Source organism: Odontomachus brunneus, unplaced genomic scaffold (genome assembly GCF_010583005.1).
Source record: "Odontomachus brunneus isolate Ranch 3 - 2012 unplaced genomic scaffold, Obru_v1 Obru_scaffold_006, whole genome shotgun sequence".
Lineage (NCBI taxonomy): Eukaryota > Metazoa > Arthropoda > Insecta > Hymenoptera > Formicidae > Odontomachus > Odontomachus brunneus.
In genome coordinates, this window is record NW_022639456.1 from 704,068 (window position 1) to 731,936 (window position 27,869).

Sequence of the window (27,869 nt, forward strand, 5' to 3'; positions counted from 1 at the left end):
CGAGAGAGAGGGAGAGAGAGAGAAGGGGGGGGGGGAGGAAAAAAGAGAGAACGCGAAAAGAAAGAGTTTTAAAGAAATGTTGGCGTTTACACATGACAGAGGTGACGAGGAAACGAATGATCAGGTCCCAGAGAAACGGCGAATAGTTCAACACGCCCCTTTCGATCGCCGGCATGACGTAATTGTTCTTCAAGATCGTAATGGGCACGTAACATTGCAGCCCGTACGTAAAGTATATCGCCAGCGCTTGCATCGCCAGTGCCGCTGTAGTCGGTCTAAAAGTTCGCAGAGAAACACGAGTTGTGCGTACGCAAATTTAAATTCGCGCTCTTCGATTGAGGTCCGATTTTTTACCCAATGATTACCTCATTGGGCAATTCCTCTTTCGTGCAACCTTCCAAGTTCCTTGTGAACTTAGACATATCACGACTATTAATTTATCGATCAGTACTACGTGGTGTTACCCGTCATTCTCCGGATGATTGCGAATAAAATTGCCGAGAGACTCGGAGCCCCACTTCAAGTAACCGATGACACCGACGAAGATGTGCGTCAAGACCAAGAACACCATGCCCCAATTCAAGACTCCGCAGGGTTTGGTGTAATTCCACGGCTTTTCCATGCTGTGTTCTATCGCCAGTATCTAAAGAGCGCGGACGACCCGCTAAGAATTGTCATGATTCGCGTGTGATCTGCGAGAATCACGCGAAGCTAATCTTACTTGTATACAGGGTGAACCAGTAACTGTTACTACTTGGAATACCTACAAAGCGAAGAACAAAGTCGGTCTTCAAATCTTTCGAGTTACTTGGAAAAAAGAAGCGTCTTAACGTTTTGTCTTTCTAGCTAGAGTAACGTCGAAAGTCAGCTTTGCGTTTTGCTTCAAAGATATTCTAGATAGCAATAATTACTGACTCACTTGTATATTGCGCGAAAAATTAATTTCTTTTCCATCAAGAGACAAAAATAAGTTTGTAATTGCCATACGATTAAGAATTCTTAAATTTTTAGAAATGAGAGAAGAAGAAGAAGGCTCACCACTCCTGGCGAACACATGCTGAAGAACACCATGCCAATAAATTTGGGGTATAGGTTCACGTTAGGTTCAATCGTGGTCCACGTATCGCCAATTCCGTCTTTTAACGCGTAAACGATCCCGATAATTCCAGCGGCAAGAAGCAAGATGTTGCCGGCGACGGAAATCGGCGTGATGTCCGACAAGTTCTTTGCCATATTCATCAGGAAAAGAAAGGGAAATATCACCAGAGCATAGTAACTCTGACCGACCGTTCTCTCACTGTCCACGCATTCTTGTATCGTGCCGGAAATGAAAACGACGTACACGGAACCGATTCCGATGTAACACGTCAGCATCACGACATCAACAATGAGTCTGCAAACGAGCGACGTTTATGACTGTTCAGATTTGGAAATTGTTCCGGAGATTATTACGTTCCTTTGTTACTTGAAAATGTCATAAATAATATGACAAAAAAACATTTATCTTTCGCGGGTCAGTATTACAAGCTAATATATTATGCGCAATATGCTGCACCGGAAAGACATTGAGTGACGGCGATATTCGGCGTGAAATAACGCGATTACTGAAATTACGGACGTTGAAGCGCGCGGGGAGAGCCACGGTTTTCGCGCGGTCAAAGTGGCGACGACCACCTCGTCGTACAACAGGACAGGCCTCCTCAGACGAGCGCACATCAAATGGTGAATTCTAACGAGCAACTGGAGGGAGCCGGTTATCAGTAGTCCCATGAGCGCCGTGCCGACGATCCCGAGTAAGAGCCCGACGCACGCGAACGCGTTTGGCATGGCAAACAAGCCCGTTCCGGCCGCGCTTTTCACCAAATTTGCCAGAGATCCGAAGTCTCTGAATTGACAGAGAAAAAAGAGGAAGGAAAGGGGAAATAGTGTTGTAACGTCGTGATCTCGTAGGACAATCGCCTTGATATTGGCACGGATGAAAATCTCGGCAGAGTGAAGAGAAAAACTCTGGCTGATAAGTCGATTGACGGATATTACGAACGTACGAGACAGGTTTGTGAGTGACACGATGTAAGTAAGGGTCGTACAGCTCCTCGTCGGCGGCAGGTTGCCCCGATCGCTCCTCTTCGGTCTCTTGCTCATCCCTAAACGAAAAGAAACGCGTCACGGCGATCCGGAACTCGAGTATCCGCAATGCAACAGTGATCTGTGTCACGTTTACATTCCTCGCGTTTTTGGCACTAATCAGTCGCAAATTCTCACAAACATATCTCAAGTTACACTGTAAAGCCACGTTTCCTTTGCACTTCAAAGTCACGCATATGTCAAACGCTTATCCTAACCCCACAGACGAAAAAACATAGGTTAAACAACCACGTGCAATTTATGTGTCTCAGCTAATGGCGACTCAACGACCACACACGTTTCGCATGTTCCGAAGAGCCATTTCGGAGCTCGCCTCGGGAGAAATAAGACTACCTACTTACATTTCGGATCTGTCGCGAACTCACGATTCCCCTTGGATATACGATCACGCTGTCGTCGACGCGAGTCCGCTCGATCGCGCGTCAATCGTCGGGCGATCGAGTCGCGACATTGATCCTCAAGAAAAGGGTCTCCCGCCTCCTTCCTGATCCCTCCGCCGACGCGCCTCGCTGGCTCGTCGGCTCGACAGTCGTCGGTTCTCACGGCTGATTACGGCCGATTAGCCGACATTAGCGTGGATTTCTCGCGCAACTAATTTTCACGGGTGCGGCGGGAGAACGCGACAAGCGAGACGACCCGCGGTCGGTGGTGGCGTATTGTGATCCTCTCGCTCGGCTGGACCGGGCTGACCGACTTAGCTAGCGCGCGAACGCGAGCTCAGTTACGGAGCGCTTTCCCGTGGGATTTAACGCCCCGCGGTTCCTCACGGATTGGATAAAGGGGATCATGGACGGCGTCCGCCGTCTCCGGGCTCTAACCGTGAATCCGCGGTTAAGGCCAACGACAAACCGCTTTCTTTTCCTCGCCCCTGCGACGCGAAACTCCTTGTGTCAGCGTTCCGCCGGCAGATCTCCTTTCGGACAGTTTCCTCTCTTCGATGTGTCTTCGGTTCGATCTTATCGTAGAGATCGAGTGTTACAGCGGAAAGGGGGATGTGCTCGATCGTCGCCCGATGAGGTTCGGCGAGGTGACTCAATTAATCCGTCACGCAAGTTTTTTTAATCCGCGCAACGCGAGGTGTTACACACACCGAGAGGGTACTTTTATTTTACTTTATCGAGACGCGCTTCTGATAAATCTTAGATGAATTGAATGATTTACCGCTCGAAACGATCTATTATTATCAATTTAACAAGTTCTGCTAATAAGTTTTGCCCCTTGTGGGCACAAGATGTCACTCCGAGGGTGGTTTTATTTTAATTTATCAAGACGTGTTTCTGATGAACCTTAGATGAATTTACCGTTTGAGATGATGTCTGTTATTCATTAATGTAAGATATAATTAATTAATTTTTCGTTTATATGATTTCATCCTTGTCGAGCTTGAATCAAGTTGAGGAACCGAAAAAAATAAAAAAAGAAGATGGAGGATTGTTCTCGAGGAGGTTAATAGATCGCGAACACACGTTAGCGACGTGGGTATCGACAGGCGCGCAGCGGAGGGACGTCACCAAAGGTAAGAAGGGACGTACGGGGACGATAATATCGGGGACGTCCCGCGGTTCTCGACTGTGACTAAATCCGCGGTGCCCATGCAGTGTTTACACTCGAGATGATGCCTCCTAATGCTAATACGTCGGCCGGGCGCGACGCAAACGCGTAGCCCCCGGGTCTCCTCTCTCGCGCTCTCCTTTCTCCCTCTCTTTCTGCCGCTCTCACCCGGTTTCTTAATGCTCAATCGCAATCCAATGAAAAGTGTATGAATGGCAAGCGATTATCAAGTCGAGCGGGCGCCCTCAATGTGTCCGTCGAGGCGTCCGCGGTAACCCCGCTGTGTTAACCGACGTCGAACCGAGCCAAATGGTACGAATCGCCTCTTCTGTCTCCCTCCTGGACTCTCCCTCCCTGCCCTTCCTTCATCGCGCAGCCCGCGATCTTCTCCTCTCTCTCTCTCTCTCCTCTCTTCTCCTTTCTTTTTCTCCTTCGCTCGGCGGACCGGTTGGCGCGCGGAACCCGTAAGCTCCCGCGGAACAAATTTGGAAACGCGCAGCACGTGGCTGAATATCGGGCGCACTCGTTGTTATTAATCGAGCCAAAGGGCAACCGCCGCGATAATTAGCCGCGGCAAAACGTACAATGAGCGCGGCCGCGGCAATAACGGTCACAACGATTACGAAAAGAAATCGCGCTCAGCGAGACAATAGGTGAGCGTTTTCATCTTGCGCTGCATGTCTCTTATTTTTAATACCAGATTTTCGGCCAAAAAAGGACACGAAGAAGAGAATATGGGGATCGTAGCAGTGGTAAGCAGCGCAGCACGAATCGGTCTATAATTGAGTCAATCGGCCTAAAGCGTTATGGTATCGCACGTGGTGTTACGTACTGCACGTACCGACTATGGCGATTGGCAACGGACGCGTCATTTCGCTAATTACAATCGCCCGATTATAATTCTATCAACAGTGGAACGTTGCCGGGGGAAACGGGAGATGCCTCCCTCGTCGGCAACTAGCCCGCCGATGCTTTTCCATCGGAACATCGCGCGATTGTGCATAGCTAACTACTGCGATTCACGGCGAGAGGGAGAGAGAGAGAGAGAGAGAGAGAGAGAGAGAGAGAAGAGGGAGAGGAGGAAAGAGAGAGATACCGTAGCGCACAGGAGGCACAATTGGACAGATCTAACGTGTCCGACGCGCTTTTTCCGCATCGTTGCTAGCGTGGGCGCGAGCAACGAGAGCAAAAATCTCTGACTGGCCGCGGCGTATGCCGAAAATGCGACGTTATTTATTGGGAAATCGACGGGCGATCTGGCGAATCGCGCGCGGGACAGCCAAGCGGAAGTTTCATACGGCGGGCAGCTCGCGGGCAATACGCGCTGTCGAAAAATCATTCGAGGATCTTGCCGCTGACGTTTTTGCATTTTGCTCGGGCCCGCAGGGGCGGCGTGGTGTGTACACCGGCTACGGAGAGGAACGCGACCCGGGGGTTGCCGACGAGCGCCGATGGCGTTCCACCGACCGATTTTGTTTGCCGACACGCACGCTCGTTCGCCCGACACGTTCGCCGCGCACTGAAGGATCGTTTTTCGGAGTCACTGGTTCGCGCCGTATCCTCGGTCCGGCCGAGAGGGAGCGAAAAAGAGTCCAGGACTTGGTACCACGGGGGGTACCTCGAGATTCTTGCACGTGCCGGTGACGAGCGCCCGCGAGATCCGTTCAGACATTCTCAGACACCGCGTTGTATTTATCCATTTGCAGAGATTATCGGAAATCTCGTCGATGAGATCATCAAAGTTCCATCGCCGAGTAGAACAAATATCACGATGACATCGAAATGACAAGAAAATGATGGCAAAGATGAACTTTCTGGTAATTTTCTCATCATTTTGACGTCTTCGTGATTTCCTGCTCCGTTTGAGTCAACTAGTGAAACGTCCGTTGAGAGATCTGACATATTGCGAGTAATGATAGCGTGATCGCACCGGTGAGTTATCGAGTATGCAACGCGATGTAAATTTCCACCAAAAAATATATAATCTCGCAGCAGCGAGCCATTTAATCTCTCGCGACAATGGCCCAGCTTTCCTGTTTCCCTGCACACTTTATCCTTTCCCTCGGACTATTTCCGAGCAAGCTTGTTAGCTCAAGCACGGTCGCTCGAGGCACAGAGAGAGGGGGAGAGAGAGAGAGAGAGAGAGAGAGAGAGAGAGAGAGAGAGAGACGAGTGTCGCCAAGACGAAACAAGGTCGATGCAGCGCGTTTAACACGTGCGAAAAGGGAACTCCGTATAGATCGCGTCAGATGTTCCGGCCGATTTTTCCGCCGAGCGCGACCCGTTTCAGATCGGGGACACCCATCGGGCTCACCTTCCGGAATAATTTAATGACTGCACACTCTGACTTCGGCATTGCTTGCTTTCTCTCCCTCTCTCTTGTCGTCGCGGGCCGCGATACCGGTTAAACGCTTCACAATTAAACGCGCAATCCCGACGCATCAACGAGCAAGTAACTGCGAGCTCTAACGCGACAGTCAAACACTTTAATATCTTTAAAACGCGAGCCACGAAAGGCATACACGCGGACACGTCGATTTTGCGAAATTTTAGGAGGAGGCAGGATAAAAACTAGAACATGATTGTGACAGAGTAGCTGGACAGAGAGAAGTCCGCGTGATTTTTTGGCTGACTTTTATAGTCTTTGAAGTACGACATTTCATGTACGTCAAAGGATAGACTAATGAAGAACATGACACTCTCGCCGCGCAACTATAGCGGCTTCACATATCGCAAGGGTTAAAATTCTCTTTAAATCAACTGCAGTCAATGCATAGACACGTTGTTACCAAAATACATCCGGCAAATTGGGTGCCATTCAAAGTAGCAGTAAATTGTATCATTAGAATTAAACTTACTTTACGAACTTAGTTCCTGTTATGTTGTAGAATTCAAGATTTAACATAGGGCCAAAATTTCGGAAAATCTCTTTGGGACTTACTTTACGAACTTAGTTCCTGTTATGTTGTAGAATTCAAGATTTAACATAGGGCCAAAATTTCGGAAAATCTCTTTGGGACTTACTTTACGAACTTAGTTCCTGTTATGTTGTAGAATTCAAGATTTAACATAGGGCCAAAATTTCGGAAAATCTCTTTGGGACTTACTTTACGAACTTAGTTCCTGTTATGTTGTAGAATTCAAGATTTAACATAGGGCCAAAATTTCGGAAAATCTCTTTGGGACTTACTTTACGAACTTAGTTCCTGTTATGTTGTAGAATTCAAGATTTAACATAGGGCCAAAATTTCGGAAAATCTCTTTGGGACTTACTTTACGAACTTAGTTCCTGTTATGTTGTAGAATTCAAGATTTAACATAGGGCCAAAATTTCGGAAAATCTCTTTGGGACTTACTTTACGAACTTAGTTCCTGTTATGTTGTAGAATTCAAGATTTAACATAGGGCCAAAATTTCGGAAAATCTCTTTGGGACTTACTTTACGAACTTAGTTCCTGTTATGTTGTAGAATTCAAGATTTAACATAGGGCCAAAATTTCGGAAAATCTCTTTGGGATCGGACCGCTAATCGACGGGAAATCGCAAGGTTCCCCGAATGACTCAATTTCATCGGGAGTACCGTCAAAAGTGGACACCGACAGTCACGTTTTCGTTGCAAGCAGTCGAGCACTTTTTCACGCACCCAACGGCGTCCGCGACGCTTTTTTTCGTCGGCGATGACGCGTGTTTTTGCGGGCGCGCGAGGCATTTTGCGACGGGGAACGCGCGATTTTAAGCGACGGCGGCGGCGGCGGTGGTGGTGGCGGCGGCGGCGACGGCGGTGTCGGTGTGTGCACGCGGAAACCGAAAAAAAATAAGAGGAAAAAAGAGGGAAAAAGAGGGAAAAAGAGGGAAAAACATTGGGAAGCGCAAAGGGAGCGGAAGGTGGCACCGTGCGAGAGCGACGGACGGGACGGCCGCGAAACGAGGCACGGGGGCGGCAGCGGCGTTGGAACCACAAGAGTGTGAAAATGTTTTGCAATTTCGAAATCAGGCGTGTCTGCTGATTTGCGCCAAAGCGCGTTACCGGAAACCGCCAACCGGTGGGCTGCGGACGGCACCGGCATCCGCCGCAAAAGCGGATTGCGGTGCCGCCGGGTAACACGCATTAAAAACGCCCGACGCACACGCGAGAGCGCGCGAGCTCGAATGCGTTGCACCCTTTCGCCGCTTTTTCCCTCTCGCTCGCCCTCTTCTTTCGCTCTCTCGCTCTCTCTTCACCGCGGAACAGAATAAATCTATCCGTCTATCTGTGTGCCTGTCCGTCCCCTTTTTTCTCTCTTTCTCTTTCGCTATCGCGCGGCTCACCTTTCTCTCCCTTTCGAGCGATCCTACACGCCGGACTGGTCGCTCGCGCACGTTCGTGCACGCGATCTGCCGGAAAGAGAGAGAAAAAAAAACAATACGGATTAACGCTTCCGCGTAATCGCATTGTAGAAAACACTCGGTTCCGCGCGGCGGGGGTGTTTTCGGCTGCGAGCTGTAACGCCGAAATGCGAGTCGCTGCATGCGTCACCATCATAATCGCGCGTTGCGAATTCGAAGGACTCGGGAGAGTGTCGTATCTCGCAAAGAGACACGAAAATGACGTTTCGCCCGCGCGTCGAGCATCAATTTGTCGCTGTTCGCGATCAATTTCCTCTCGAAATTGTAATTTCCTTTTTAATTTCATCGTGAAATTCACTCGTGTGAATTTTATCATAAGAATTACTATAGAACTTTGTAATCAAGGGATATATCGACATTTTCTGCGATAAATTTTTATACATCATAATATGTGATAATACCGGTGCAAAAGTTCTGAAAATAAGTGGAGTGCTGACTACTTTTAGGGCGTTTACTCTTTCCGTGTACTAACAATATTTATCGCGTCTTAATGCCCTGCGGATTCAACGCCTTACTTTGATGCATTTCCTCGTGCCTGGCCTCGACGGGGACGCGTTCGCTGCTTCTCAGAGCTGCGGTAATGAACGGCAGGCAAAAGTGCGTTTTTCGTTTAATATCCAGCGCGAGGGTCGGCGGTAAGAATAGCCGAGTGAGTTCTTTTCTTCCCGGGCATACACGCAGATACTCGCGTAGCGAGCTGTAACGAAGGTCTCGAAAGAGTTGTCGGCGAGTTCAAAGTATCATCCCTCTCTGCGCGCGCGAGATCGTCGTCAAAGGGAGCGACGAGCGCGTGTCTGCTCCCCCGTTTGCGATTTTCGCTCGGCTGCCCGTCGCCACCGCTGTCTCGTACATATTTTCGCGTATATAGTTTCCGCACCCTTCGGCCGGTTAATAATACATATCTTTGCAGCTCTTCCAGCGACTCCGACGCGCGACTCGCCGCGCCTCTCTCTTCCTCTCTCGGTCTGCTAATTGCACGGGGGGTCGTCGGTTGCGAGGAGAGCCCGGGAAAATGTTAAGGGAGCACCAGAACCGAGAATCAATCGCGTGCGAGTTGCGGTTAACCCCCCGAAAAGTCCCGTTACTATTACCGTTCGCTGCACCGTGATATCATTAGCGTAACGATACAATCAGTGGACGGTTAGAGAGCTGCAGTATAATGCCCGCCGTTCAAAGCACTCGTAATGTGTAACCCCGTTACGACGCTGTCCCACGGAGCCCGCCGCGTTTCTGCGTTTGTCGATCGACAGAATCGACGACTAGAGATATCGCGCGAGAGATCGCGAGGCGGGCAAAAGGAAAGAGAAAAGCCGGAGCTTTCAGACAGAAGCGATACCGCGCGCGCGCGGCTTCGATGCGGGGTGCCTCGCGCGTGTTTCCGCGACGACGCGGCAGGGGGTTGCGCGGCCCACGACGGGGGCGCCGTTTCCGGAGCCTGTAATTTGACATCTTCTCAGGAAGGTAACCCGGGCCCACGGCGCGCGTCGCTCTAGGGGCCCCGCGGGCGCGAGGGAGACGAGGGGAGAAGAAAGAATATGACCGAGGCACCCCATCCGCGTGGCCGCAGAGCGCCTCCCTCCACATTCTCGCGCGACAATGCAGCAAACTCCCGAGAAATTCACCCTGCAATCACCCGGCGAAGTCAAACGTTCTCAGGAAGCAACAATGGCGGGAGGCGTCGACGCGTCGCCGGCACGACAATGAGATCATTACAAAACGAGGCACCGGATTTCTCGCAAGGTAGCGCCAACACGTACGTCCCTCTTCGCCCAAGGGTGGAAGCACTTAACGCGTCTCGCGTCGCTTCGACGGCACCTCTCGTCGTCGTCGTCGTCGTCGTCTCGCTTGACGCATGTTTCCTTGAGAAAGTCGCGTGTACGTGAGTGGGGGTAGTTGCCGAAGTCCTTAACCTTAGATTGCGCGCGGAGGAAAAAAGGTAGAGATTGCAATGAATTTTCGTAGATCGTTGCACTTTCCTCTCTCGAGGAAGCAAGAGCTTTTCATGCTAGTTGCTAGCTTCGAAAAAAATAGGACGAATTAAATCAAGCTCGATCGCGGCGCCAGTAAGAATAATCCTACGAGATGCGAGATTCTTATCCCGGAATCTGAGCGACAAATCTGTCGTTGGCCCGCCTATCGATTCTCCCGGAGGAAAAGAGAGAAGAAAAAAGCAGCGACGTCGAGGGGTTAATGTGCGCGGAAGGAGGTGGCATGGCGGCGCTTTAATAAATTTCACCGGGGTCGGCGATTTATTTTTGGCGGATATTGGGACGCGCGCGCGAATCGATCGCAGCAACAAATACGCGCAGCGGCGATAGTCGTAAAGCTCGTTATCGCATTATCTCGGACACCCGGAGGCCCGTTGGACCAAAGGGAAAGGAGGGGGGGGCACGACCTATTCTATGGGGAACTCGCGTTGCACGGAGGGGGGAGGGGCGGGGGTGGTCCCGGCGCGATCGGCTCCATTATGCCATGCGGAGCGTATCGCCCCGTGTATCTACGTGCTCCGCTCTGCACGGACGGCGCCGATAACATTGACGTCGCGATAATTTTGTAATATCGTGTCCGGCGTATGCGTGTACGTACACGTGCGCCTGACGTGTGTCTGTGTGTGTGCATGTGCACCGCGCATACGTGCACCGTGTGGGCGAGACGCAAACAGCATGCCGGAGAGCAAACCTTATCGAGTTTTCGGAATCGCGGTAAACCCGAAAAAATGCAATAATAGACGGTGCTGGGGACGTTCCGCTTTTGCAACTGTAACCCCGTAATATGCCCGGAACGATTCCGTTATCTCGGCGATGATTGCGATATCGAGAGGACACCGAAGGTAACGTGGTCGGGCTAAAGTTCGTGGATTCTTGTTCGCCACGCAGCTGTCTCTCAAAACTGCGATTAGATTTTCGTGCTGTGACGCTGTATTCTTAACGTGGTTCGGTGTATTGAGTAATCATTGCATTCTTCTGTCGTTATGTTGATACATCGTGACGAGACGCGCTGAGAAAAAATACTTGAAAATTTATACGTGCACGGAACTAAAGATTTGGCTGAATTAACCGAATTTCTGGTGAAATGTAAACAAACTAGAATAATTCCAGTCAAAACTTTGCGTTCAAGTTAACAAGATTCTGATTAACTAGAACTTGCAACTGTTCTGGTAACTTCAATTGGAACTTCTGGTATGTTCACCGGACATTTGCTTAATCCAACCAAATCTTTTTCCATATGAGGCATAAAGTTTATTTCTGTGAAGTAAGATCTATTTCTGTGAATAAAATTTATATCCTACTAATAAATCTCCAAGTATTTTCTTCTTACAAGTAAACCTACCCAAAAGTTACTCCGATTTCTTTCTAATTTGGCATAAATGTAAAAGTACAAAAAATATTTAGATCATATTTTTTCATTTTGGCCTACTTTGTGTTTCACGGGCAGTTTATAGCTATTTAATGTTCTCACTCTTCAAGTGCAACACAAATAAAATTGAATATAAGATACAGGCGTTTTTGGTTTGCTGATTATGAATATGAAGTCCAATGTGTAAAATTATTTGTATAAATAATAAAACAAAACATGTAAAAAGTTGAAAAAAAATTATTTATACAAATAATTTCTCGGTTTGGCCGAGATTCGAATCATGTTTGACTAATTTAGCGCAGATTTAAAATATTTCGGTTGGAATCTCGGCTAAAGAAATTTAGAATGATTTGTGTCTCAGTTATGCCGATTTTGTTAAAATTGTTTAACTATGTCTTGTATTCAATTTTATTTTTTATGCATTTTTGTTGTACTTGTTAATGATAGAAGTGAGAACATTAAAAAGCTATAAACTGTCCGTGAAACTCAAAGTGGACTAAAATGAAAAAATATGACTTGTACTTCTACATTTGTACCAAATTAGAAAAAAATCGGAGTGTACCTTTTGGATAGGTTTACTTGTCAGTGTACAAAAGTCAGACGGCAAATTCGCGAAGCGTGCGATGATCGAGAGACATGTATAGCGTGGAGGAAGAGTGTCCGAGCACGAAACGATGAATATCGCGCGATTCATTCAGTGGCGACAATCCGATAAGGCGGCTTTTAAAGTCCTTGAAAAAGCAATACATCGCGCCGTCGATGCGACCGAGAAGGGCGAAGGGAGCTCTCAATAAATGTCCCGCCGGATCCTGCCCGCACGTGACTCTCTTATCCTGCGATCTTAAATACTCGGCTGCGCGTGTCGATCATCCCGATCGTCGCATTAACTCTCACAAATGACCCTGCCCGAGCCTCATATTTTATATCGCACTGACGCGACGATCGAAAAGGCATCCGCTATTTTTCCAACGGATCTTATCTTTGTGAATATGTTCACGTCGCTTAAGATAGAGAGATCACCCTGTTAAAAGATCTTTAGATTCCTGACAGATTAAGGGTGATTTGATAGCAATGAAAAAATAATTTAAAATAATGCGAGTGAGAGAAAAAGAAAGAGTTTATATTTTTCATGGATTTTTTTATTTTAGGTTATGCCGTTGGATGTCTCTTATTATTTGAAGCATAAGATTATTCATTTCTTCGAGCATCACTCTATTGTAACGGTTTAAATACTCTTGGATAAGAAACAATGACGTCTTGATTCTCTTCACGCGGTTTTTGCTCCTGTGGCATTTTAATCGAAGGTTCGCCCATCAGGTATATATCTAACCGCCGAAGAGCAATGTTGAACAATATGCGAAGGGCGAACCGCTCGACACTGATTTAAAAATGCATTAACGCGCGATCACGCGACGTTACCCTTCGCATCGACCCGCAATATTCACGAGCGCGCGACATGACAACAAAACGAGAAAAGTCGTCGAACATACGTGGCGCAAAACTGCGTTGGGCAACGACAGTTTCCAAGATCTCTAGGGAGCGGAGCGCCGCGTTACAGACAGGCTACGCGAACGTCCGTGTTATGGGGTTGTCAAAGCACCGACAGGATGACATCTCTATTATCACGTACCGACCATAAAGCAGGACCGGCACGAGCTAGCTAGAGGGAACAAGGAGAAGAGAGAGTAAGAGAGAGTGAGAGCAGGAGTAGCGACGAAGAGGATCGGACGAGGAGAAGCGAGAGATTCCACGCGGAAACGCGTGCCACCGAGATAACGGATCTCCCCGATGATAATCCTCCTTGGTGTCGCGCAGAGCTACATATGGCCGTACCCCATGACTGTTAAATAGATCTCCGCGTTCGCAGTTGTTAAGGACGCGTTTCGTATACGAATTCGTCACCGGGTTTGCGTCAATGCTTTCGTCCTAGCCAAAAATTGCATTTTTTTTAAGGTACAAATAATCGCGAATTTCGCGAATTTCGCGATTATTTAGCAAAACTATCGCGACAGGAGTAAGAGGATGATAATAACAGTTCGTACAATGTCACTTCGATATCTCTCGAGCAAGAAATGATTCGTATAAAACAGAAGGAAGATCCAACTAATGAATATTTGCGTCGAATTGTCTGTTTATTGTTGGAGGCTAACGAGTTCGTGCAGCGCGGAAAACAACATTCTGGCGAAATCACGGCGTGCTAGACCGCGCGCGAACGCATTCGTTTGGTCGCATTCGTCGAGTGGTGTGAATGGGAAGCCACTCGAGGGAACGTGAGGGGTCGGGTGCGATGCTTGAAAGCTCGCCGCGGCTTCCGGTCAGTCAGCACATAATTTCGTTACTTTGCGCGAAATTGGATTAAGGGGTTCGTTAAGGGCGCATTAGAGCACGTTAACGCGCGTCACACGATGACCCAGGCGGACCCTGAATTACATTGTACCGCTCGGTGAAATTTCAATGGGCCGCCGCGACATGGCCACCCGCTGCGTCCTGGAAACTACCGCGCGTTTTTCCGCACGTTTCCCCGAACTTTGACGGCTATTTTCTTCGGGCGCGCCGTCGTTCGAGTGCTCTTTGTAACGGTCGGATTTACGAGATTTTCTGCATTACGATCAAAAGCTGCCCGATCATCTGTACCCGCCCTAATCACTTAATATCTTATTTTCTAATTTCAAAATAAGTAACATAATTAAACAAGTAAAATAAGTAAAATAAATAAGTACCATAATTCAAAATAAGTAACATAATTAAACAAGTAAAATAAGTAAAATAAGTAAACAAAATTTCGACATCACACATTATATTGTCTGTAAATAAGAATAACATTTCAGCTGCACGCGACTTTGTATTTGCTCACTTTCTGATCAAATTCCTTTTCTCATTTCTTTCTTCAACTCCTACTAGATATCGCGATTTGTCGCAAGTGTTTAGAAGATATCGGTCTTGCACAGCGAGAATCCAGCGATTCTCCTTCATAATTACTATATTCTATTGAGTTGAGAATAAATCTGGGGCAATGACAATGTCGCAGCACGTGGTCACCGTGGACGAAGAAGGAGTCACAATGAGAAGAGAGAATGTACTCACCGGTTACAGTAGCCAAACTCGTCGTATAGAGGACCTCCACGTGCGGAAAGCGCTGGCAGTCCTTCCTTCCTTCATCTTTCGTAGTTCGCCGACCGGATCGTCGCCGCAGGACGCAGCCCGTAGACGAACGCCAAGTAAACGCCAGGCTGCGGGCCATGGCCTCTTAATTATAAAGCTCGTCGGCGATAATTGTCGTGTAGTTGGACCAACATTGTGACGGCATGTTTTCCCGCCACGCCCAGCTCGCTGTTCGTCGCAGCAGGTGAGCTCGTTCCTCGTGTTTGCACCCGTGGGACTTGACGAGTCTCCTCTCTCCCTCTTTCTCTTTTCTCATGTCCTTATTAAGCACAACGAGACTCTGCGAGATTGTGTATCACGGAACAATCCTCCCCGTGCCGATGAATCGCGAAATTTACGTGGGAATCCGGACGCGAAAAGATTGGCTATCATTTTGGAGAGGAAGAAAAGAGAGGCAAAGTCTCGTAACATGAAAGCAAAACAGAAAGTTAGATCGGCAACCAGACGAAAAAAGATAAACATCTTTTTTTCTGACAACAGAGGCAACGGGAAAGCTCGGGAAGCTTCAAGAGCGACACGAGTTTTTCTCATGTTTTTCCATCTCAATCTTAAAAGTGTAAACAATCTTAACTTCGAAGAAGCATACCACAACAGCCGTTTTTATTCGACTACGACGCGAGTAGAGTTGTGCGTTAGTTTCTCGATCTGGGGGTCGATCGATACCAGAGTAATTTAAAAATCAACCGCCTCTTATTTCGGCATGAGAGCAAAGGGAGAGGCAAAATGAGGGAAAGAAAAAAAAACGAAGAGTTGCCGTTTCTGCAGGGAACTCGATAGCCAAAATATTGAATTTCCGCAGAAAGAAGAGAGGATGGACATCGTTCCCCTGCGGAGAACTGCGAGAAATCGAGCAACAAAAAGAGGGTGGCTTTCTTGCGCTCCACCTTTTCTTCCTTTCCCTTCGCGCTTCTTATAATGCAACCCTCCTACCCGGACCGTTCCCCGTCGCGACGACGAGACCTCCCTTCGGATCGCACGGGAGATCCCGCGGCGACGACCGATTCTAATCGATCTTTTGATTCCTCGTCGTTTTAACTCTGCCCCGCGGGCATCCCTTAACGAAGACGTCGTTAACGCCCTTTTCCCGTCGGCTTAACATTTTTTAGGGCGAATCCTGCGCTTTTTTCTGCGCGTTATCGTCGCCGTTACCGCCGCTGGGAATCCCGGTAATTTCAGCCGCGCGAGAAACATCTCGGTCAAATGCCCCGTTCGCGGAAGAGAAATGAGCGTTTATTGCGACAATTCTGTATTTACGGCCCCTCGAAAATTCTAATCGTTGAGACTTTAAAGGAGACGTCCGGCGTTTCTCTCGTGAGAATCGCGGCAGAACTTGATCTTGACGAGGAATTTTACAAAACACATGTTGGCGCAGAGCGCTCTCTCTGATCAGAACGACTGACGTTCGCTACGACTCGGACAACGTTCACGAATGCGGAATTTTTCGGAGCGACTGGTCATCTTACACGGATGTTTGGGTGGATATCCGAGGCGCGGGGTTATCGACGCATCGAGTGCAATATTCGATTTCTCGGGACGAGATATCGTCGACGACGATGGCCCTCGTTCGCCATCGACGGGGCTGCAAGTAATTTCGAGTGATTTCAATTTCAATTTAACCCCTCAAGCCGATTTCGCCGCTTCTCCATTACTCTATTTCGAGGATCGTCCGACAGAGACGTAATTATCCGATATTGTTGACGGCAACGAAGGCCCCATTACGAATTCTACCGTGCGCGACTAATTTCATCCGCGAGCTCGATTGTCGTTCGTAATTTCGCTACGTGCGCGACGTCGAGAAGTTTGCGGCTCTGTTGCGATCGCAGACGCACATTGAATTAATTGATCAAAGTATATATTTTAATTCGCGCCACAGATTTTTTCTGCCCGTGCCAATAATTCGAGAACGACTGACTCTAGCACCAGCTCATAATTTTTACATTTTATATCTCGTTGTGATTTTCAACATAGAGGATACTGTCAACAAGCGTCCTTGCGTTACAACACCGAGCTTATCCACTCGTGATCTCTCTCGGTCCTTTTCACGCTAATGCACCGCACAGTCGCATTTCCTTCCCCGTCGCTACTTACGCTTTAATCACGAACGACACGATGAATCAAATAACGCGGCCGTACCGTGCAAGAGAACACACATTTTCTCGGGATTTATTCAAGATCCTTGACAAATATGGAGCGCAAAAAATTGCGTTTGTCGAGGGTGGAGAGATTCACGGGGGAGGAAGGAGAGTTCCCGCCCGCGCCGGTAAAACCCCCGAAAGAAGGGTGCAGTCAGAGGAGGTGCGGGGAAACTGCACGAGGGTGGAGGTGGAAGATCCTCGGGTAAATTTTCGGCGACAGGGGTTTGGACGGGGACGGCGAAGTGGGATAGTGGGGGAGGATGAGGAACGACAATAACTTCTCGGCTCGGCGTACAATTTGATTTTATGCAACGCTTGGCACGCCTCTTAGCGCGAGATATCCTTATAACGTTTAACTAGATTGTTATGATTGTTGTCCCCGGCACCGTTTCTCTTCTCTCTCTCTCTCTCTCTCTTTTCTCTCTCTCCCTTCCTCTCCTTCCCACCTTTCTCCTTCTCTCTTTCCATTCCATCTTCAGGAGATTCGCCCTGGCGTGCACACGAGCACCGAGGTGGTGTGTACGAGTACACACACATACACATAAAGAGAGAGAGAGAGAGAGAGAGAGAGAGAGAGAGAGAGAAAGAGGCACGCATAGACAACGCGCCGGCGACGAAAACTCGTGAACGCGAATTCCCGACACTAAGCCCCCTTTCCACCCTCCTTGCCGCCGGTGTGCATATCTTCGTGCCGCGTGCGAATCCGCGTATCGTTTCTGTCTCGCGAGAAATACTGCCGCATTGCAGCTGTTAATGGAATAATCGAGAGCCTGGTGCAGTCGGGATCAGGGCAGTCCCTGATTATCCGCGAAGGCTTATCACTTATCACGTGCAAAAGAAAGTTCTCTGAATACGAAGTACATATTCCTATTAATTTAAAGTAGCACGCATTACTCGCGAAATTGTACAATTTTTATCGTGCACCAAAGTTTCTCCCTTTAACCAATCTACTATCTGCAACGTTTGGAGCGAGTAGAACGTTCTCCGGAGTCACGAGTCTCTTCAAGATGCATCCCTATGGCAAAAAGAGAGAACCGGAGCAGGATATCTCGCGCGCGATGAGATACCCGCGAGATATCGTTACCGAGCATGTGCTCCGGGAGAGAGCTGAATTTCGGATCGAAGGGTTCCCCAAGCTCGACTCGTTGGGACTTAATCCATGAGTTCGAGCTACTTATTTTCGCGGGTACGTTCCCTGCTACATCGGCGAATCCGCCGGCAACGTATGATATTCATATTCTCGACGAAGTCTGCCCCGGGGAGGTGGCTGGCGAAGGACGAAGACAGAAGGGACGGACGGCGAAGGGTATAGGGAGAGGGCGAGTGGCACAGGCTGGCTGGCTGGCTGGCTGGCTGGCTGGCTGGCTGGCTGGCTGGCTGGCTGGCTGGCTGGCTGGCTGGCTGGCTGGCTGGCTGGCTGGCTGGCTGGCTGGCTGGCTGGCTGGCTGGCTGGCTGGCTGGCTGGCTGGCTGGCTGGCTGGCTGGCTGGCTGGCTGGCTGGCTGGCTGGCTGGCTGGCTGGCTGGCTGGCTGGCTGGCTGGCTGGCTGGCTGGCTGGCTGGCTGGCTGGCTGGCTGGCTGGCTGGCTGGCTGGCTGGCTGGCTGGCTGGCTGGCTGGCTGGCTGGCTGGCTGGCTGGCTGGCTGGCTGGCTGGCTGGCTGGCTGGCTGGCTGGCTGGCTGGCTGGCTGGCTGGCTGGCTGGCTGGCTGGCTGGCTGGCTGGCTGGCTGGCTGGCTGGCTGGCTGGCTGGCTGGCTGGCTGGCTGGCTGGCTGGCTGGCTGGCTGGCTGGCTGGCTGGCTGGCTGGCTGGCTGGCTGGCTGGCTGGCTGGCTGGCTGGCTGGCTGGCTGGCTGGCTGGCTGGCTGGCTGGCTGGCTGGCTGGCTGGCTGGCTGGCTGGTGGTGGTTGGCAGAGCGTCGAAGGCAGTGGTGCAGACCAGTGGCCCGATGGAGGCAACCCTGGTATTCTAACCCTATAGCCAAGAGGGTCGCCGCTTCTGCCGCTGCCGCTGCTGGTACTGGTGCCGGCGGTGCTGCTGGTGCTGGTGCACATAACGGCGAAGAATGGTGATAACACGAAGGCGGCGGAGGCGCGCACGAGCGAGGGCGAAGGGGGATGAGAACTACGACGACGACGACGACGGCGGCGGCAGCAGCGGCGGTGGTGGTGATGGCGGGGGCGCGGATACCACTCTGGATATTTCTTATCCCAGCGCACGTAACCCTCTAACAAGCTAGCAAAGTTTACCAATAAATTGTATGACGGCGAGCGTCGACGATGGGGAGGAAGCCACCGGAATATCGTATCGCCGCGTTGGGCGGTGATGGTGGCGGCGGTGGTGGTGGTGGTGTTGGCTCGCTTTTGTTACTACCCGCCTCTACTCTTTTTTTCTCCCCTTATTCCCTTCTATCCGTTTCTTACCGATGAACCAGTCGTCTCGTCCCGATGAAATATGTTTTTCGAAAATCATGAGCATCGGTGGACGTCCGGAAACTGCCAGCTTCCGAGTTTGCACGCCGATCTCGCGCCCAGGGAGATTTCGCTTCGTTAACGTTACATCGATTGGGTCTTCGCGCCGAGAAACGTTTCTTGATAGAGACTCGTGAGTAAATATTAGGATCTGGAAAGCGTTCTGCGGTGAAAATATTGTCTCGATTTAGTTCTGCATCCGTAGTTTTGTTCTTAAGTAGCAACGTTCTAAGTTGATACTTGATTGTTAATAGAACACGTTTACGATCGCGCGCGCTTTCTGTCGCGCGAAACCGATATGATTTTTCATATATCTCTCCCTGTATCCCGACAAAACGCCAAATGTCGACGCGTAACGCCAAAGAGAGACAGACAGAGGGAGAGAGTGAGAGACAAAACTGCAACGGAAAAGCAGAAGGGAAAAAGAGTGGGGTAGAACGAACGATTATAACCGAATGCCATTTCGAGACATAATGCAGTGCGCGAGTGAGCGAGCGTACTTTATAATGGAGTCACATCACATCGGTTACACAATCACAATACTAATTCGACATAATAGCTACCTACGTTCCTCCCGATGGGGCCGAAAACGCGCGAGTGTGTTGCCGGCACCGTGCGTTGTGAAGCCCAGTCGCGATATGACGATTCTCTGATGAAGAAGAAATCTCGCAATTCAGAAAAATTGTGGATTGCCGATTAATCGCGAACTAACGATACAAATTCGAGAACGAACACCGCAGTGAAATGCAGTTGGTGGTCTCTAAAGAGTAAGAAGGAATATCGCGAGATCACATGGCAGCTTACTTTGAATTTCCCGCACGAGCCGCGACAATTTCTTAAATCTCAAAGCCACGACTCTCATGATCGATTGTGCGATTTTATCATGCTTGGAGCGCGGGGCACGCCGTTGTAGTGTCCGAGAAAAAAAGACGAACGACAAAGTGTGTGGAAAAGCACTCGGAGTGCCGCGCATTGTACACTCGTAGACAGAAAGGTTGTCCGTAATTTTTCGGCTGAGTTTGTGAACTGGCCCGATTTGTCCAATGGAAGGATTCTTAGAAAACAAATTTTCTCATTAGACAAGACGACGAGTTCGCAAACTTATCCCCAAAAATTACGAACAACCTTTTTATCCGATACGAGTGTACTAGAGAGAGGATTGCGCGTTTTCTCGAAATGATGATTGTTATATGTCAAACTAAAAAACATGTTAGTTATCAAGATACTTTACATAGGGTAACTACGGACTTAATTAAAAAAAAAAAAAATCATTGAAAACGCATCAGACCTGGTCAGAATTATGCGATAGAATGCGTTGCAGATATACTGGATCTTTTCCAATGCAAATTATAAATTTAATTCCTTGTGGAGTATGTTGCGATGATTGTACTTCACAAAGAATGAAACTTATAATATGCATTGAAAAGGATTCAATGTAGGATCGAATTTGTGGTTAATATATGATTGCAAAATAAATGGTATACTTGTGATTTTTCGCGTACATTCTTTCAGTTCTTAGCTCTTATTGGTCATTGAGATTTAAGATTCAATTTGAAATACTTGATATAAAAGTTAGTAAATTCTGACATGTCCATCTTCTGGCGCGAAAGAATTCAGCTCCAAATTTCCTGGAGAATTTACAGACGATCGAAAATGCGTGACTTCTGATACATCCTGTACATGCATGCATCTGGGTTGATCGGAAGCGATCTATTCATCTCGAAATATCTCTCGGTGGAAAGATCGCGGTGAGCGCACGCTCTGAACGTTGTCCATTCCTTTCCGCCATTCTCGTATATTTGCTCTTCTGACCGAGCAACCTCGCCGCACGGATTTACCGAAGTTCTCCGATTGCCAGGACGAAATCGCTCAATCGAATAATTTTAATCCAGTGTACCTGCCTCACGACATTCATCTCTTAATCTATTTATACACGTAGCTTCGACAGATACAAATTTATCGCTAGCTTTCTACCGACGACACGCTTCATTATTCACTTCGTCATATTTTTCACGAATATCACGATATGCGTTAAGCGATACCTACGATACATAGTATGGGCACTCTGTGAAATTTAAGCATCCCCGTTTACCCTCATTACACGCCGGTAAACCCGCAAATATGAGCAATTACCAACGGCGCTTTCGAATCGAGAAGAAAGTGCCTTTATGAAGTGTTCGAGGTCGACGCACGCTTTGTTGGCCATTAAGCAATGGTCAGTCGGCAAAAGAATGCGGTATTAATAACGCCACGATTTGTTTCCGAAAGAGAGAGCAGAGTAGAAAGAAGATGAGAGAGAAAGAGATTCGAAAGAAAAGAAGAGACAGAAGAGAGAAAGGGAACTTTGCTCGAGGCCGGACCGGAGAAGACACGAGGCTGACTGGAGGAGGTTTAAGCGTTTCTTCTCCGGTCTCTCTCTCTTCGTGTGCAATCGATTCTTCCGCCATATCGCATGGACCACTTCAGGGGGGCAAGAAGGCACGCGTTAACGCCACCACACCGACGACAGCCAGTCGGAAAAAAAAACTTCGCCCCCGGCCTCAGCCACCCCGTCCACCCTTCGCGCGCGCGCTGCCGTTCCTTCTCCTCTCGATACTTCTTTTCTACCTCGGGCCACCCGCGGCTTCGCCACTACAATATTTACGGGCTTGCAAACCGACGAGCGATTTTCACTTAAGCCGATTCACCTCGCTGACGATTCGAGATATACCTATATACACGCTGCACTTTGTTTCGCCCTCGAATGCCGACACGACGCGATCCGATGAAACGCGCAACGCGTCGCAGCAGAGCAAGCGAGGGAGAAAGTTGCAGCATCCTGCATTAACCTGTAGTTAAAAGTAGGCAGCCGTTTGCTTGATTGCTGTTTCTTCCATAGACTGTCCTCTTTCTCTTTCACCCCCCGACTAGAAATTTATTTCATGATCCTAATATCAGATCGATCCCAATCAATTATCTGTTTTGTAGGGTTAATAAGTTTGTCCGCATTATTTTACGCATTATACGACGTAATAAACAGACGATAAACAATAACATCGAGCGCGTTTATAGTTCGATCATATATCGTTATAAATTTTTGGTTAAGGTATGCTATAAGGTCAAAACTTGGCTCGTTAGCAAATTGTCAATGTCATTTACGCGGAGGGGTCCGCGCAAACCTATATTTAGCTCCGGTTTCGTAGGGTTTTCAAAAATGGGCAAAGGGCAGGCCGTGCGCGCTTCAGAGGCAACGGGTGCGGCTCGCATTAGCGCCAACGAGTCAGAAAACTCCCCTGCGGCTCGCGTCGCTACAATATTTATGGGGTTGCTCGCGCGAGCGAGCGATTCTCGTTCGCGCGAGTTCGCCTCGTTGGGCGCTCAAGGTCCTAACGAGTCTTAACGCGTGTGCGGGATGAGCTCAGGACGAGCGCGAAAAATTAATGAGCGTCGGCCAGCGCCGGAGGGCCTGGAATTGTGCATTTTTTGAAGAACACTTTGTCGCCGAAAGAATAAAATCTTACATTCGCACAAAGAGTCCCGATATCGTGAATGACTCTAACCAACAGTTTGTGTGCTAAATTCGGCGATCCTCTTGATTTTAAGAATTATATATTTTTAAATATATATCTGCTGATATAATTACGAAATTCTGACTTATAATAATTTGGTTACTGATAATTTCGTGAATGATTCTAACCAACAGTTTGTGTGCTAAATTCGGCGATCCTCTTGATTTTAAGAATTATATATTTTTAAATATATATCTGCTGATATAATTACGAAATTCTGACTTATAATAATTTGGTTACTGATAATTTCGTGAATGATTCTAACCAACAGTTTGTGTGCTAAATTCGGCGATCCTCTTGATTTTAAGAATTATATATTTTTAAATATATATCTGCTGATATAATTACGAAATTCTGACTTATAATAATTTGGTTACTGATAATTTCGTCTACTCACTGAACAATTTCAATTGTCCTGCTGGAATTTTTGACTAGAAGCTTACTGTATGCGAAGGTCATCTTCGTGTGTCTCTTCAGCATCAAAATTCAAAGAAAATAATGCCGATTTCACTCCTCTCCAATCTAATGCGATTTGATCGGCTCGCTTTTTGTTTCACGTCGCTCTTATTTTTATCTCGCCGGTTCTGAAACCGTTTCCTTTTTTAACTTAAAAGAGAAAGCAGCGCGGAATGAGCGTCGGCGGGGGATGGGAGAAGACCCATCCCCGTCGCTCCCTCTTCATCGATGCCGAAGGATCTTCCTTCCGTCGTGAATCGGCGTCGCTCGACGGAATCGAGTCGAGAAAATCGTGAAAACGGGCGAAGTCTCGCGACTAATCAGCCGACCGTCGGTTTACGCCTTCGTTCCCTCCGTCGTCGTCGTCGTCGTCGTCGTCGTCGTCGCGTTCATTCTCAGCCGCCGTCTTCTCTCCCGAAGGCGGCGGCGGCGGGAGTGTAAAAGAGGGCGGCCGAGTTTTCCTTTTTTTCCCCCTCCCTTTCTTCACCCTCCGTCGCTCGCAATCACGTCGAAGTGTCGCCTTCGACGAAGGGTGTAAGTACCGGTCCCGAACGAGTAAGTTCAAAGAGCCGGAACCGGAAACGGTTCCCTCGGATTTTTACCGAATTCGCCGTCCCGACTCTCGTAAATCGAATCCTCGCGCCTTCACGCGAGGACTGAAGAGTCGATGCTATAACTCGGTCCGAGTGCGAAAACCGTGAAGAAGCCGCGGTGACCGCCGGTGGCGGAAAATGTCCGAGGTGCGACAGACTATCGCGAATTGTTGACGAATTATCATGAACGTATCGCGTACACTTCCGCGTGCGCTCAATTCGCTCGAGCTCGCAGCAATTTGCATTGCTGATCTTATTGACCCGCGCCAACGATCTGCTTTAATTAATCTCCGAGCAGAGTTACGCGCGCAACGAACCTGCGCGGCGTGCGTGAAATACGAGCGGGTATGATTTCGTCGACGATCACCGGTATCATCGGGGTAACGTGCTGCGTGCAGTTACCTTCGCGTAAGTATCTCTTATCTCGCCTCGTTGCGAACGATAGCTATCTAAAGAACAATATTGGCGCATCATCCGCGGGGATCTCGCTTCTCAATCGCATTTACGCGTCACGAAGGGAAGTACGTGCGGATGATTCCCATCGTCTTTACGGCACGCCCGTTCTCATCGGCTAACCCATACGAATAAATAAATAAACGTCAAGTAAGGAGAGTGCAGGTCGGCGCATACATCCGGCGGATGGACGCCAAGAGGAGGCAAGAGGGACGACAGGGAGACGGGCGAGGGGTGGCGAAAAGTCGTTCGACGCGTAGGGTAAATAAAGTTTTAAATTTCCGCAACCCCCGGCACCGCCCGCGGCGGCGGCGGCGGCGGCGGCGGCCGCTGCTCCCATCGTCTCCGACCAGCGCTTCGCCTCGGCCGGCGGCGCCTCCACTATCTGCATAATATATCTCTAATGTGGCGGAGGGAAAAGAGGGTGGCAAAACTTGCCTCCGCGCTCCTTCGCCCGGTATAATGTAAGGCGAACTTCGCAGAGGGATGGGACAGAGAGAGAGAGAGAGAGAGAGAAAGAGAGGTTGGGGACCCGGCGGGGAGAGAATCCGCTAGCTGGCTGACTGCAGGAGAAGAGGCGGTTTCTGGTAAGATCCCGCGCGCTGCGGAGGCACCGCGCTTAAATAACGCGAGTTTGGATTTATAGTAATACTTTTATGAAATAATGTTAGTGGCGGATATTAAGGCAGACACTGGGAGAGCGTCGCTGGCTAAGCGCCATCCGGGAAAACGGCGCGTCCTGCTCGCCTTCTACCGCCGCCGTTCGCCACCTCCTCGGGACCTCCTTGCCCTCGATTTTGCTTCTAGCGCGCCTCGCGGAAAAACTTGCGACGATTTTTCCGGCCGTATCGGCGGCCACAATATTGATTTCTCGGACATTCGCGCGAAAGAGAAGAAGCAGCGTGGTATGACTCGTCGTGGAGTTGATAAATTGCCATTCGTGCGTCGAGTTTTCTCGTTTTGAAGACTAGTGCGAATCGCGAGAGTATCAAAGAGAACTTTGCACTTTGAGAATGCCATGCGGATCGATGCACCAACGTCATCTTAAAGATCTTAAAGATCGAGCTACTGAGAATTTACGATAGTAAACCTCGGAACAATCGCGAATCCAATGATATACAAGTCGCGTAAACTCATAGTCTTCTTTTTCATGCTCACTCGACTCCCAAATATGAACCTATCGTAAACATCCGACAAGAAAGCCTCGGCATTTTACGCTCCTCATTTTCGAACGCGCGGTTCGAGTGTAAAATGTGCCACCAGGTCTCGGGGGTGTTCTTGCGGTCCGCATGAATTCCACGGGAAGAGCGGAGAAACGACGCTGCGGTCCGTGCGGAACGCGCGGTGCGTCGGGGAGAGAGCCGCGTAAAATTCGCTGGCGCGAATGCTCTTTAATTAGCACGCCGCGCTCGCCGAGCAACGACGAAGAAAAGGCGGAGGAGGCACTGGAGACGCTCGACACAGAGGGAAAGAAAGAGAGAGACTGAGAAAGCAAGCGGGAAAGAGAGGGGAGGAACTTAAATAATTATCGTTTCGAAGCGCGCGGAGCAGAGCGGCGCGGCGTGAGCTGAGGCCGCATCTGTTTCTGATTATTAATTAATATCAACCAACCCGTGGGAGGAGAGGGTGGTAGAGAGGGAGGAGGCCGCGTTCACATGAGTGAGCTCGTTGCTCGCTCGCGTACGCAGCCTCGCGCGCGTGCACACACACATACACACACGTATACATAGGTACATACAACAATAACACACACTGATGCACGTACGGCAAACGTGCGTGTCGCTCGCAGGGATAAAGAGAGCATACGCGCGCGGCTAGAAAGCGCGCGGTGCGAGAGGGTGCGGGTGCCGGGCATATTCATATGTTGCGCAGAAATGAACAGAACGGGCTCGGCGGGCATTAAAATTAATGAAACGGACGGAACACGCGCGTTTTAACGAAAATGTATGTGGGCGATCAGGCGGAAGCGCTCGCTCGTCCTCTCCCTTTCTCTCTCTCTTCTCTCTGTCTCTCTTCCCCTTTTCTCCTCTCTCTCTCTCTCTTTCTCTCTTTCTCTCTCTGTCTCTTTCTATATATTCTCTTTCTCGAAAACGGGGTGCCGACAAACGCGCAAACGCCCCTGGACTCGCGAATACGCATCGCGTTTTGTATCTTTCCCTGCGCGCGCGCGCTCTACACCCCCGTTTTTTGCTATTGTCCTACACACGTGGATGCCGCATCGGCTACTGGATATTCGACTGTCAACTTATCAAAGTCGCCTATCGACGCGTGTATCTCTCAGTCGGAGACTATCTTTAAATCGAATGAGATTTTATAATGAGGAACTCGATGAAAGAAAGAGTGTTGCGTAGCTGAAGAAGTAACGTGTAAATGAATACAACAAGCTCATGAAGTAAATTCCCGCCGATTCTTTATAATTCGTGCTTGTTTCGCGGTGGATAAATTTTATTTGACGTACAGATAAGGGATTTTTCTGCGACAAAGAATTTACGAAAAGTTGTCACACGTTAAAATTAACCGAGGTGCAAGGCATTGCAATATATTCACATAAAATAATTCTTTAATTCTTAACGCCTCGTTATTGAAAAAAAAAGAAAAGAAATAAAAAAAAAAGAAATATTTTTTCGTTCTCTAATATTTACAACTGAAAGGTCGCGTCTTACGATTTCAAGATAAATGAATGAACAGAAAAAAGAACATTATTCTTTGAAAAATATTTTTATTTTTGTCATGTTAATCTACAAATAAGAATACATAGCGTTACACGAAGATAAATTACTTTCTAGAATATTTTATATAATCCAATGAAAAAAATCTGTTCTTATTATTCAAAAATAATTTTCATTAATAGAAAGCACAAAATATTGGATTAAGAATATCATGTCTCTAAATGTCAGAAGAAGATACATCAAAATAATCATATTGTACTTCTTATGAGATTGTTATAATATTTAAATAAAATTTTAACATTTTTTATATTGAAGACGTAAAAATTCTAACAATAAATTGTATATCGTTATACAATAAAATTGTATATCGTTGTTTATATATGAAACAGTTATTATAAAAAGTAAAGTAAATAGGGAACTTTAGAGCATAACACACATTTAAAAACATTATAATTTCAATTTAATATCTTGTGTGCTTTCCATTAATAAAAATTATTTTTGAATAATAAAAAAGGACACAAGTTTTTCTTCGTTGAATCATATAAAATATAATCTTGCAAGTAATTTATATTCGTTTAATGCTATGTAATCTCATTTGAAGATTAACATGTTATAAATAAAGATATTTTCCAGACAAGAATGTCCTTCTTTCTGTGTACATATTCATTAATATTATAAGAAGTCGCCCAGAAGAAAAACCCAGTAGCGATAAGTGCAGGTTTATACTCAAGATCAATAGAGTACTTATTTAGTTCTACCTTTATCTTTTGCCAAAGGCGAAATCTTCTTTTACTTCCTTCGTGTCGTCGTAGTAAATCCGCAAGGCCGATACAGTCGACGAAGAAGCAGCGGAGAGAGATGGACGGTTTCTTAATTAAGAAACTTGACTCAGCCGTAGTTGGGGAGTCACGGAAGTATCGAGGCGGTGACGACGTGACGTTCTACGA

The 27,869-nt window shown here is 48.2% G+C and overlaps 2 protein-coding genes across 2 annotated transcripts in view; both read right to left on the bottom strand.

Moving 5' to 3' along the window:
* Positions 1-2,770, bottom strand: part of LOC116853227 (proton-coupled amino acid transporter-like protein CG1139) — a 3,545-nt gene extending 775 nt beyond the window's left edge. The window contains exons 1-6 of the mRNA XM_032834186.1: positions 2,487-2,770; positions 2,046-2,144; positions 1,619-1,885; positions 1,039-1,393; positions 465-643; positions 91-275 (exon numbers count right to left, since the gene is read on the bottom strand). Coding sequence (XP_032690077.1) covers positions 91-275; positions 465-643; positions 1,039-1,393; positions 1,619-1,885; positions 2,046-2,144; positions 2,487-2,488 — 1,087 coding nt within the window. The 5' untranslated portion in view covers positions 2,489-2,770. The remainder of the gene's footprint in view (positions 1-90; positions 276-464; positions 644-1,038; positions 1,394-1,618; positions 1,886-2,045; positions 2,145-2,486) is intronic.
* Positions 1-17,250, bottom strand: part of LOC116853791 (paired box protein Pax-6-like) — a 121,660-nt gene extending 104,410 nt beyond the window's left edge. Inside the window, exon 1 of the mRNA XM_032835003.1 lies at positions 14,524-17,250. The gene's annotated coding sequence lies outside the window, so the exon portion shown is untranslated. The remainder of the gene's footprint in view (positions 1-14,523) is intronic.
* Between the last annotated feature and the right edge of the window lie 10,619 nt (positions 17,251-27,869).